The following is a 12,470-nucleotide window of genomic DNA, read 5'->3' as shown; positions in this document are numbered from 1 at the left end:
AGGACGTCTCAGACGGACAGACAGACAGACAGGCAAACCGCATCTCCAGAGGCAGGCAGACTCACAACATGAGTGTGAGTCTGAAATCAAATGCAGGTTCAACATTCCCCAGGCCTCTCTGCCAGGCCGGGCGGGCGCCGATCTCCCTACCTTCTCTCCCCTCCAGGGCGTCCGGCAGAGACCCGGAAGACTCGGTCTCTCTGGCTTGGTCCAATCCCGCCTCGGGAAGCGCCTTCGTTACCTGCTCCTCGGCTCCCCACGGCCACAGATGCAGGGCAGCCGCCTCCGCCGGGGGAGGGAAGCCCCGGCCACCGCAGCCGCCGCTGCCCGCCCTCCTTCCCTCCCTCCCTCTTCCTCGCCCTCCCTCCCTCTCTCCCTCCCTCGCGCGCCGCTGCTCGCGGGGCCCTCCCGCGGGCAACCTGTTCTGGACCAAATCCAGGTATCTCCGAAAGAGACAAAAAAGAAAGGACCTCTGATGTAGAAAAGAAAAAAAGACTCTGAACTGCATTTATTTTTCACGCTCTGACCATTGGTCGGCCTCAGTTCAGGCGTCCTGGGCCCGGCCCTGCGGCTGCAGAGGTGTGCTGGCCTGCTGCCTCGCCCACGCCGGCCGCCGCGCCCCGCGCGCTGCGCGCTCCACACTCTGGGCCGCCGCCCCCCGGCAGCCCAAACACCAAGCAGACCTCAAGGTCCTTCCTACAGACTCAACATCCGGTTGCCCGCCTTGCCGCTGGCCTCTCCGCCTGGGAGCCCGCTCCGCTCCATCTGCGGCCAAAGTCCTCACACAATCCACCTTGTCCGTGTTCTCGGGGCCCGGCCCGGACACCCTTCCGAGCCAAGGCGCCCGCTGACCACCCTCAGGCCTCGGCCCTGCCCGGGGCTGCACACCTCCTCCCCTGCACGGGGCCCACACAAAGCCCAGTGTCCCGACGCCCCCACCAGCGGCCCCTCTCCCCGACCCCGCTGCCCTTCACCTGTTCTCAAGAAGGGCCGCATCTCCGAGCCAGCCGAGGCAGGGCGGTGGGCCGGGCCGTAGGGTGCCCGGGAGCCGAGGTCCCAGGAAGGCCACAGATGATCCGCCGCCTAAGCCGGAGACCCCCGCAGCCAGCGAGAGATCTCAGAGACCAAGGCTCTCCTTGGCGAGCTCTTGCCTCTTCCTCCTTCTCCCGCAAGTCTTAAACACTTACACGCCGAGAGTTCAGCTCTATAAATCCTGCTCCTCTTTCCCATATCATAATTAAAAAAAACCAGTAGGGGAGGTTTTAACTTTTATTGCGATTTCTGGAGTTAGGCTGCAGAGCATATATTAAGTTTACGCTTATGCGCTCTCGGCGGGGAGGGTCCTTTAAGAAATAAAAATCCATCTTAATATCCACAGACCAGAGAGATAATTTTTTCCCTCCTCTTCACGCTGTTTCTTTTGAAGACTCCCCTCCAGCGAAGCAAATAAATAATCACCATCGCCTTAGCCATGATCCACGGCCCCAGGGCCCTGCGGTGGACACTGGCCACCAGACTGGCCCTCACCTTGGCCCTGTGAGAATGCACCCCACTCCCCAGGATGTTGGGGGGGGACACCCAGACCCATGGCTCTGTGGCCACCCCCCTATAAGCCCACCAGCTCTGAAATGGAAATTGGGGCTGAGAGACCCAAAGCGCAGAAGTCGTTCATTGGTAAATTTCGGCCCATCAGGGGCACTGTCTCAAAGCCAGGCACTCCTGAGCACCCCGCCCCTGCCTGGGACTCCCTTCACTCCAGCTGGCCCCCGGCTTCTGACAGCCTGAAAACTCAGAGACTGCCAAGGGCTCCCAAACCGGGGAAGCCCTTGCCTGCCTCGCACCAGCTGGCCTTCCTCTCTGAAAACTTCCCCATTTCTCTGGGAGCCATAGGGCGATTTGAGCACTTCCTTCCAAGGGAAGAGATTTTTTTTTCCCTTACAAAGGGCTGGGGGACAGACAGAAAGACAGACCGACAATTTCAGCTAGGGAGAAGGGAGGCTCTATTACTATTCTTTCCTCTAATCTCCATGGGATCTCTTTGTATAAGAGAGAGAGAGAAATACATGAGTATGCACAAAAATATATACAGGGGATCTGGGAGAGCCTGGAGGAGGCTGAGATATAGAAACAGAGACCCACACGCATGCAAGGTTCAATATATCCCCCAGCAGACAACTGCGTGAATAAACTTCATGGATATACTGTGTTACAGGGACATGACTTTGTTTCCCTGTCTGAAAGTTTCTAATGTTTTAATAATCATAATAATTCCAAAGTAAGAGAACCAAGAACCTGTCCTTTGCCTTTTGACTTTCTCTTTCCCAATCTGAGAGCAGGGGTGTACCTCTCCATTTTCCGTGACCCTCCCCATTTTTCTCTGCAGGCAGAGAAACCTGTTTGGAGAGCCCTCTCTCTAGCAACCAGGACCAGAACTGAGGAACCAGAGGGGGCAAGGAGGGGAAGAAGCTTTGCAAAGCTGCACATTGCTCAGATGCCCCTTTACTCCAGGTCCTCCCCTCCTCCCCCTGGCATCAGCCAACAACCTCTCCAACAATATGATAATGGTGGGCGCTGGCAGCCTCCGTTCACCCAGACCTTTCCACACAGTGCAAAGACAAGCAGCTGCCTGACAGGCACAGACACAACAGACCAAGGCCTACGGGCAACAGACAGCTAGAAAGAGACCAGAGCCAGATTCTTGCCCTGATGTTTCCCAGTAGGGTGTGTGTGTGTGGGGTTTCTACTTGGACTTGATGACTTTCTTCTAGCCTACTAACACCCTAAATATGCCCTTCTCCTGGGGATGGGGCTATACAAGAGGAAGAGGAGATGGCTGAGCTGGCACACAGAGTTCCCCAGCTCCTGGGACCCCCCACGCACCCCACTTTTCTAAGAAGCTCTAGCCCCAGTTGACTGGAGGCAGATTCCCACCCCCCCCCCCCGGGGGTGGCAAGTGGGAAAAACTAACCCTTCAAAGACTCCTTTCTATTTCTGTGGTCTTCTCTCTTCTAATCATCCTGCCCCACCCTGCTACCCAGCTGAGCTGGCCTGCCAGGCCACCTCTTACTCAAATTCCTGAATTTCCTTGGAATTGGTTAGACCTCCTTTGTCTGTCTCCATCAGCTGGGCCCAGGAAACAATAGCTGCAGGAAAAACTCCTCTCCCTCAAGCACGGGGATTGGGACAGGCTGAGTGGACAGATAAACTGGGGTTCTCCAGACTTGTTGTGTGGCTCCACTCACAGCTTGCCCTCCTCAGTCTGTACCCATTTTGCCCTGTCTAAGAGGGGGCCTGGGGAGCAGTCCCACTGGGGAGGGTAGGAGCGGGATAGGTGGGTTGGGGCCCTCGACGATAACCGACTGATGTAACTCAGGCAGTTTCTTGTTGCCGAGTTCAAAACTCAATCCCAACAACATGAAACTACCTAAGCCACAGATCAGCTGAGCGAGCAGGGCGGGAGATTCAGCTTTGCATCTATCGGGAGGAGAAGGGAAGGGGGTTGGGGAAGGAAGAAATTCAGCCCCGTCCCCCTTTCCGCCCCCACAACCTCCCTAAGGACTAGAGGGTAGACTTTGGGTGGCTGGGTGGGCAGGGGGTCTGACTGCCTCATCAGCTTAATCGCTCAGGGAGACTCTGGTGAAATGGGACCTCAAGCCGCCAAACCCCCGCCCCGCCCCCAGCACCGCAGTGGGGCTATCCCCCTGCCTCTGGCCCTGGGGGAAGCTGGAGTGTCCTTCCACTCTCGGGCTGGGTCCCCTGTCTTGCCCTTCTGGCTCTCCTGTGCTCTCCTAGCTTTCCTCTGATCCTCTCTGTCTCTCAGCTGAACTCCGGCTTCCCTTCGTCCGTGTGTGACCGAACCACTCCAAAGCCTCTTCCAATCAGGCCACTTGCCTGGCAAAGCCCCACAGCCAGAGCAAGTGGGGACCGAGAGCCTGGCTAAGGCTCACATCTAAACCAGCAGAAAGCAGGAAAACCTAAGCTTCAAGCTCCAGCCCTCACCAGCCCATCCTCCTTCTGCCTCCCCTCAGCAGACGACCAGACTGAGCTACATCAAGACCCATGTGTCGAGCTCCAGGCGACCCTGAGTGACCGAGTAAAGAAAGAAGCCAAAAACCACCAATTTACCCCTTTCACTGCCGAACCCCAAGGCAATGGGTCAGGGAGGGGGAGCTTGTGGCCACTGCCCTCCGCTTCGAGCCGCCACAGGGCAAGCCTGGGCTCCCAGCAAGCAAAGATGCTCAGAACACCTTCCACCCTGCTCTGCCCAATGCGTGCTGGGCACCTGGGGACACCGCTAGTCCCCACTCCGCCGCTAAGAGAAGAACAAGAAACCGCTTCTCTTACCTTGTCGCTGCCTCCTCCTCCTGCCACTGCCCGCGCTTCTGCTGCTGCTGTCGAGAAGGGGGGGGGGTGCTCAGCTCCTCATCCCCCTCCGGTGGTTAAGTTTATTCCTCTCCTTGGATAGGTGGGGGGCTCTTGGGGTTCCCCCCAGCAGCGGTGGGGTGCGCCTGGCCCAGCACCCCAGGCAATGGGATCCGTCTGCTCCTCAAGATTGCAGTTTGCTTTCTGCCTCTTTCCCTCCTCCAGTCACCTTTAAATGCATCTTTTACTGCAGCACCACATTATATTTGCAGATCATAAAATCCACCTCTCGCGCGCACCAAGACCGTCCTGACATTACTGTTTTATGACCTTGACTTATTGTGGTCACCTGGATAATATTTAAATCAACGTTATGGTCTCTCACTTACATTAAACCCGCCAAGAGACGTTCTAGAAAGGCTCTAGGAGATGAGTCGAACACAAAACACACACATCCACACACTCAGCCTCTTTGGGGGGAGGGTGTCGCTAAAAAAAAAAAAAAAACACTAAAAAACAAAAAAACCACCCATTTGAGGATTACGATTCTGGAAATTTATTAGGATTTTTTTTTTCTCCATTAAGGAAGCTACATGCAAAAGATACAACATACAGAATATCTTTAAATAACACAACTCCCAGACAGGGACAGGGTTATATTTGGGGGAGGGGCATTCTGTCTTTGCTTCTCTATGTTCTATTTTTAATTTTAAAATTGTTTTTTGTTCCTCTGAATGGAATTTCTGAGATGGCAGTGGATGGAGGATGTAGGGGTGCTGGGAGGATGGGAGAAAAGCAGAAAGCAGTACAAATACGAGACTTCAAGCAGATTCTCAGAGCGACTGGGAGGTAAAGACACAGAGAGGGTTTGGCAGAGGCGCTGGACGCTACAACAAACACACAAACACTAGCTGAACTTTCCAAAACGTCTATTATTCTAAGGAGGAAATGCAGCAAGGAAGAAGCGATTCTGATTCTGACTGTGCTCTGCGAGATTACAGACCTTCTCTGGTTGATTTTTTTCCCCCTATAATCGGGTGGATTCGACCTTAACTTTGCCTGGAGAACAGGATGCTATGTGTGAGTGCGTGCATGAGTGAGGGGTTGACACACACACCAGCCACACTCCCACCCTCATCTATGTGGGCACACCACACCCCACACCCCAGCACCCCATTTCTCATGCTTTAGGTGGACGCATCTTCGGAGCACGAACCATAGGTCCCTTGGATGGAGAGTCTGAGGTCTTTGCCTTTTTTGCAGGCGTGTTGCATTTATACTCAGGGAGGAAAAAAAAAATATACCACCAGGCACAAAGGGAGGAGGGGCGGGGAAAAGAAGGTGGGGGGGGGGAGAAGGGAGGGGGAGGGGAGGCCCCCGAGCTCAGGTGAAATTAAAATTGGAGGTCAGTTCCCGGATCCGATTCTCTCGGTTCATTTTCTTGAGTTTCATTCTGCGATTTTGAAACCAGATTTTGACTTGTCTGTCTGTAAGGTTAATGGTCTTGCTAATCTCCAGGCGGCGCTCTCGCGTCAAATACATATTGAACAGAAATTCTTTCTCCAATTCCAGCGTCTGGTGTTTAGTATAGGGGCACCTCTTCTTCCTTCCGCTCTTTGCTGTCAGCCAATTTCCTGTGGTGTTTTCTGCCTTTATCTCCTCTGTTAAAAATAACATTATTTGCATAAGTATCCCTGGAAGAGGCAAACCCTCGCAGCACTGCAGCCTTAGCCAGCTTGCTGTGGGGGCGGCTGAGGGAGCCCAGGGGAGCTGCTCTCGCCCCACAGGCCTGGCTGGTGGGGTCCTCTTGGGTTCAGGGCTTTTAGAATTTCTCTGGGGTCTAAACTTACAGGGAAGAAAGACAGAAGGTACTTGCCTCCAACGTGTCTATTAAATTTAAATCACCCCAGTCCACCTTGACTTAGCAGGTTCTGAGTACTCCCGCTGTCCCTCAGCTTGTTGACCCTGGTGGGCTCTCTAAGCCCCACCAGACCCTCCCTCCTCTCTGTTCCCTTCCAGCTCTAGGGAAAAAAAAAACCCAACCAGAAGGAAAGGTGTTTTCCAGGCCTCAGACTGGGTAACAGAGGCCACCCCGCTGCCCTGGGCAATTCCCAGAGAGCTTTGGCCCCTTTCAACTCAGTGCAGGGAGGTTGCCCCAGTCTCTGCAGCCAGAGTCAGACCCCCAGCCCTGACTCCCACCCCAAGTGCCACAGAGCGACTCTTCCCCCACTGGATCTCCCATCGCCAGCTTTTCCTCTCCTGGCTGTTTTCCCCAGGAGTACCTGAGGCAGGGAGCTTGTGCAGGCAGCAGAGGTCAGGGGCAACAGCTCTGGGGCATGCTGAGGGGTCCTCAGACAACTGCCCTGGCCAGAGACCTAAGGTCAAGGGAGAGAGATTCTTAGGAAATGCAGCCTCCTGGAAATCTCCTGCCTCGTCTATGCAGATATGCATGCATGCATGTACATGTGCATTTCTGCAGCGACACACATTCCTCCCCATATGCACACACAGGGATATGTACATGTGTGTCTATTTATATAAGGAGATATTCTAAATATACTGTGTATTTCCCTTTCCTTCATGGATAGCTTCTCCCCCTGGCACACATTCTCGCTGAAATGAACCTTAGGCAGCAGAAGGGACCTTGGCTATCTTTTCTAGGGAAAAAACCCAGAGTCCAGAGACCCGAGAGGGACACCAAGCAAAGGACTCTGCTGATGGCTCTGTGCTCTATTCCCCTCTATGCCCAATGAAACTGCCAAGTTCCTGGATCTTATCTTGATGGGGAGTGGGGTGGGGGCCCTAGGGGAACCAGGAGGCACCAGAAAAATGCAAACTTGAGGCTCTAGTTTAAAACACTTGAATGTCCTTAATTTTGCTCCCACCTCTGCACCTGCAGCCTCCTGCCAAATTGTTCAAAGGCTCTCCACATATAACTCTGTGCTATTGATTTTTTAAATTGGGGTTTAGGGGAAGGGGAGAAATTACAAGTGGGGAAGTCTGGCCCAAAGCGGGCTTGCCTCTGGCCTGGAGGAGGTACCAAAATGGGGGGATGGAGGCAAGAAGGGCACAGGCAGAAGGCAGAGAAGGATTAGTTTGGGCTGGAGGGTTTAGATGGTGTGGGGAATGGCAGGAGAGAAAGGAGAGTCTATCGGGCATGGGGGCAATTTGAGCTAGGAGGTGGGCTTGTTAACCTTGACTTTGCTTTTGGTGGGGCTAGAATGCAGCTTTTCTTACCCCAAATCTGCACCCCAACCAAGCCCACGGTGTGGGGAGATGGTATAAAATTAAACTTCTGTGCTGCACATGTGCCACCACTAAGGCTTCGTGGGTGTGTGTGCCTCTCTCCCCCTCACCTTCAGGAACACACCCGTGCCCATCTTCTGGCCAGGGTCTCCATGGGCTGACTTGCCAGGGCCCACCTTTGATTTGCAGAGGAGACCCAAAAGGGCGAGGCTCTGCCCTCACCCTCTGAAAGAGTGAGTGTGCATGTATGAGAGGGCATGTGTGTGTGTGTGAGTGTGACACAGGTTGCCGCCGGGCATGCATGTGCACCGCATCCATATACAAAGCGCCACAAGACCCAGGCCGCCCTCAGTCTGCTCAGTTCTCACTATTTCATCTGCCTCTCCACCCAAAGAGCCCTTCTTACACAGAGCCTCCAACAGCCAGTGCTGTGGGGAGCAGTTTATCCGCCCCCACCTTGTCTGCCAGTTAGGCCTTTTCTGATGCTTTTTGCTCCAACTTTTCATGGAAAACTGCCTCAGCCTCCCTCCACTGCTCCCATTTCCTTTACATTTTCTCCAGGTGTCAGAGAAGGGTCCTGAAGGCCCCCAGCTCCTTCAGCAGAAATGAATCTTGAACTCTGAGCTTGAACTCTGCCTGGGCTTTCCCTCGCCAACCAAAATCACAATGAAATCCAACTAAAGCCACACTCCCTTGCAGGAGAAAACCGCTTACTATGCACACAGAAATTTCCCAACCACTCATTTGTAGTCTGTTTTTGGAAACCAATGAGAAAACTACATTTTTAAAAATGCAACTAGAAAAAAAGGAAAAGAAAAAAAATTTCAAAGGGAAGACAAAAAACTTAACAACATTCCAAATGCCCTGTTCCAACGCCATAGGCGGCCTAGGCATCTGGGGGAGGGAGGGACGCAGCGGGCAGCCCTTCACCTCCACCTCTTCCGGCCCCAGCCCTGCGGCCCGAGGCCCCTGGCCGAGCCAAAAACCGCAGAAGCCCAAACCACACGCAGGAATCAGACCCACAAACAACAAATCGCGCTTCGCAGGAAACCTTTTCAACTGGGAAAACGCAGTAAAGCGAAATCCCCCGTCTCCCAAGCTTCCCTTAGTCCCTGGCCCAAGATCGCCATTTTAAGCTTTTTTGCAAGCTTCTGACCTGAGGGGGGGTGGACATCAGTCCCCCAGGACAACAACGTAGAACAAGCAAACCAAAGGCAGCACACACCCAGGCGCGGTCACCCGCCTTGGGCAGCATAAGGCGCCCGCAGGCTGCCCGCGGTGTGCACCACCCCGGTCTCGGCGCCCACGGCCGCTGCCGGCCTTACACCTCCACTTCGCCGCTTACCTTCCCCAGCCAAGTGACGCGCCACCAGCCTGGCGCTCAGCAGACACGAGTCTCAAGCTGGGGTCGCATTCCCAAGACCGTCCAGGGCCTCATCGGCCCAACCCTCTCCCTGCCCTCGCCCGGGGCCACGAAGACCCAGTGCCCGAGCGTCCCAGCCGGACCACGGCCCAGGCGGCCTTACCTTTTGCTTCGTTATCGGAGGTGTCTGGGCTGGAGTCGGCGGGTTTGGCCCGATCCTTTTCGCTCTCCAAGGGGCTGCCTTTGGGGCCTGCCAGGTTCTGCTCGGTCTTGATCTCATTGGGACTGGGGGTCTGGCTGTCGGACTTGGGGGTCTCAGGGAAACTCACTTTACCCCCGAGCTGGGGAGACTCCAGATGTTCGGCTCGCGGGTTGAGACTGGCCCGCTGCTCGAAAGGGGCTTCGAAGTCGTTGGCCCCGGCACAGTGGGGCGGCTTGTCCAGCGCGGAGTAGCTCGGGCTGGCGCGATAGTAGCTGGGCACGGGCACCTCGTGCTCCCCGAGGCAGGACTCCTGCAGAGGGTGGGAGTACAGAGCTGCCTCGGGGCCACTTTTCGCCCGCTTCTCTGCGCTGTACATGCAGCAGACATTCTCCTCCTTGACACTAGGTGGGTAGGAGCAGGAGGACAGCGGCCTGCCAACAGGTTGTTCCAGGCGGTAGGCGGCTTTGGGGTCGCCCCAGGAGTCCAGCTGCGAGAGGTAGGACGGGTAGGTGTTGAGGGCGAGGTTGGGGCTGCTGCCCTCGTCCCTCTTGGAGAGCGAGGGCGCGAGCCCGCAGCCCCTCATCACCCCGCAGTTGAAGTCACTCCCAGATTGCATATACATGCCTGCGCTCCGGCTATAGCGCTCTCCTCCGCCCGGCGCAGCCAAGGGCTCCGCGTACGAGTTCGGAGTTACATTGCGAGGGCATGTCATTTTCAGAGAGAGGGGTTTTTAAGGAGCAATACTACAGCGGAGGAGCTGACATCTTTTTTTTTCCCCCATCCGGGAGGGGGGGCGGTTGAAGGGGCGGGAGGGAAAAGAACGGGAGGGGGGGAAATATCAGCTCCATAATTATCCGCGCATTCGAGCCTCACCATGTGACGGCTAGACCAATGGGATTTGAAAATGGCCTTGATGATTCAGACGGCCGTGACGTCAGCGGGGTCAAGTTGTCGGCAGGCGGAGTGTGCAGCGTGGAGTAACAGCGCCACCTAGCAGCCGCCTCGGGGTAGGGGCGTCGGAGCCCTTCCCCGCGAACAAAGGAAGGGCCCCCGGGGCGACGGGGGCAGGAGGGAGGTAGAGGGGGGTGCGGGGGTTCTAGGGAGAATGGGGTTTGCTTACCCGGGAACCAGCCTGTAACTCCTGGGGAGAGGGGGGCGGGAGAAGGTGGGGGGAAATGCAGGAGAGAGTGAGACAGCGAGGCAACTCAGGGCTCAAAACAGTCAAATTCAAATTAAAAGGTCAAGACACGATTCAGGTACTTCTTCCCCTCTCCTCACCTCTTTTCCTCGCCTTGGCCCCCGCCCCCACTTCTTCCCTTGGGATGGGAGTGGGGTGAGGTTTGGGGGAGGGCTCCTGTGGACAGAAAAAGGGAGAGAAAAAGTTAAGGACTCCCGAACAGAACTAAAGTTTCTCCTCTCCTGCGTCCTCCTTCGTCGGGCTCCTTCCTTGGGGCTGGGAGTTCAGCTCGGGACCGCCTGTCACGGAAGTTGGTTGAGTCGCCAGTTCCCTGCGGGGATTGACGGGGAATCTCCAGTGTCCGGGGCAGGCCAGGGAGGGGTCAAGACGGCTTTAGAGCTGCGTGGGCGAGGGAGGTTCCGAAGGGGTTTAGGGGTCGCGGGAGGAAGAAGCCGGCAACCCAAAGCGCCGGCTCCCCGACCAGGGAGTGCGGCCTGGGCCTGGCTGGGTGGGCGGCTCCGGGGTTATCAACTCAGGGGCTGGAAGGCTTTGGCCTTGGAGCCGGTTCGGCTGCTTTGCTCCGAGCCCTGGCGGCCCTCGCTTTCCAGTTGACCTTGCCCCCCATGAAAACAGGGAATATTCCCAGAGAGAAAGAGGGAACCTTCGGGGCCGCCTCGAGCGGCTTGGGGGGAGTCACGTATCAACCGGGAAACCGGGACAACAGAGGCCACGAAACCCGACCTACAGAAGTGTCCTTTACGAAGCCAAGGAGCTGGGGGCATTTTTGAATGGAGCGGAACCAGACTATTTTTGTGGTTGTTATTTTATTTTTTTATTTTTATTTTTTGTAATAAGGGAAAGCGAGAAATAAGAGACAAGGTATGTTTCAAATAGTTCTTTCCGTTTCTTCATCGCCTTTCTCCCAAAGCGAACTAAACTCTCTACCCCTTCCTCAGGAAACGGAATGTGGAGAATATTTTGTCTTTCCGGTGGCCCCACATTTCCCCCGGTGCTGAGCCTCGGGTTTCGATTTTCCAAAGGTTTGGAGCCGGGCCGGGAAAGGGACCTGAGCCCCGGGCGCCCTGGCGTGGAGTGAGGAGACTGGATCCCTTCTAGGGAGGCCCAAGCCGGCGGCTTCTAGAAGACGATTTCGGAAAGAAATCCGGGATTTCTTGCATCCAGAGGGTGAGAGAGAAGGCTCAGAGGTTCCTGAACCCCAGGAAAAACTGGAAGAAAATGTTTGTAATGTGTGACTTGCTGACCCGGCCAGCCAAGGGAGATTAGAAATGCTTTCGTGTTTTCATTTGCAGGGGTCGCAGTGGGCTCGGCACAGGGGGTTGGCCCGGGCAAGGTTAGCCTGTTTAGGCCCCAGATGAGACTTGGCCAGCCGGGGCGGCAGTCAATCCAAGGAGCCATTTGTCCCACCACCCACCCCGCGGGAAACGCGGAGACTTTATGGCCACTCTGTTTGTATTATCTGCATAAGTCTTTCCCCACCAGTTTGATCGAAACTGTTCGCTTTTACGAGGACCCAACGAAAATTCCCCGTCATATTTGTCAGCCGAGGATAAAAATTTAGTATGGGAACTGATATTTCCTCATTTATGGGGCGATGAAATTAAAGACCAAAGCAATTGAGAATTATATGGCTTTGGGGGGTTCCCTCCCCCCTCTTTCACGTCTCCTTTATTTTCCTGCCTGGTGTGCCTGTCCCTGGAGTTTGACGTCCCATCCCTTGCCCTTGCCCCCCATTTTGGGGTCTGCTGGGCCCTGTCCCCCACACCCAGGGGCCGCTTGACTCAGGCTTTTCCTGGTCTTTCTCTCCGTGTTGGAAGCTGAGGGCCGGGACATCATTCCCTGACCCTCTCTGCCCAGGCCGGGCTGGTATCTGCTGGGGTTGTGGAAGGTTTTCAAGAGCCTTGAAGGGGAAGAGTGTGAGCCTAGCCCGGGAGGGGGTGAGGGAGGCGGCAGAGTGAGGGGGACAAACTCCAGATAACCTCTCAAAAACATCCAGCCCCACGGCTAAACCTGGGGAACCAGCTGGAGGGAAGCAGACTCACTGGGCCTCGCGACCTGTCTCCCAGACCAACCTGACCCCGGTCCCAAACCCACTCCTTACC

The 12,470-nt window shown here is 55.5% G+C and overlaps 2 protein-coding genes and 1 long non-coding RNA gene across 4 annotated transcripts in view; 1 reads left to right on the top strand and 2 right to left on the bottom strand.

Moving 5' to 3' along the window:
* The window catches only part of HOXC6 (homeobox C6), a 35,746-nt gene extending 35,495 nt beyond the window's left edge, over positions 1-251 (bottom strand). Inside the window, exon 1 of the mRNA XM_055584738.1 lies at positions 151-251. The gene's annotated coding sequence lies outside the window, so the exon portion shown is untranslated. The remainder of the gene's footprint in view (positions 1-150) is intronic.
* A 4,595-nt stretch (positions 252-4,846) lies between these two features.
* On the bottom strand, positions 4,847-9,965 carry HOXC10 (homeobox C10). 2 transcript variants are annotated; one of them, XM_055584664.1, is made up of 3 exons: positions 9,135-9,965; positions 6,645-6,737; positions 4,847-6,023 (listed from the first exon to the last, which is right to left on the bottom strand). In XM_055584664.1, the coding sequence occupies exons 1-3, from the start codon at positions 9,883-9,885 to the stop codon at positions 5,746-5,748; spliced, it is 1,122 nt and encodes a 373-aa protein (XP_055440639.1). In that variant the 5' UTR covers positions 9,886-9,965; the 3' UTR covers positions 4,847-5,745. The 2 variants fall into 2 exon arrangements, with proteins under 2 accessions (XP_055440639.1, XP_055440642.1); XM_055584667.1 differs by lacking the exon at positions 6,645-6,737.
* A 375-nt stretch (positions 9,966-10,340) lies between these two features.
* Positions 10,341-12,470, top strand: LOC129654903 (uncharacterized). Its single transcript, XR_008715652.1, has 3 exons — positions 10,341-10,429; positions 11,206-11,229; positions 11,307-12,470. It is a non-coding gene; the product is annotated as an uncharacterized LOC129654903 (long non-coding RNA).

Source organism: Bubalus kerabau, chromosome 1 (assembly GCF_029407905.1).
Source record: "Bubalus kerabau isolate K-KA32 ecotype Philippines breed swamp buffalo chromosome 1, PCC_UOA_SB_1v2, whole genome shotgun sequence".
Lineage (NCBI taxonomy): Eukaryota > Metazoa > Chordata > Mammalia > Artiodactyla > Bovidae > Bubalus > Bubalus kerabau.
The sequence above is the reverse complement of the archived record's forward strand: the minus strand, read 5'-3'. Positions and strand labels throughout refer to the sequence as shown.

What these genes read in the sequence shown, in the direction of transcription:
- HOXC10 (XM_055584664.1), bottom strand. Translation starts at nt 9,885, where the DNA reads ATGACATGCCCTCGCAATGTAACTCCGAACTCGTACGCGGAGCCCTTG. An exon ending in CTCCGATAACGAAGCAAAAG is followed by an intron (nt 6,738 to 9,134) that starts GTAAGGCCGCCT and finishes CCTTGACCTTAG; the next exon opens with GTCTCTGGCCAGGGCAGTTG. An exon ending in GCACAAGCTCCCTGCCTCAG is followed by an intron (nt 6,024 to 6,644) that starts GTACTCCTGGGG and finishes TATTTTTAACAG; the next exon opens with AGGAGATAAAGGCAGAAAAC.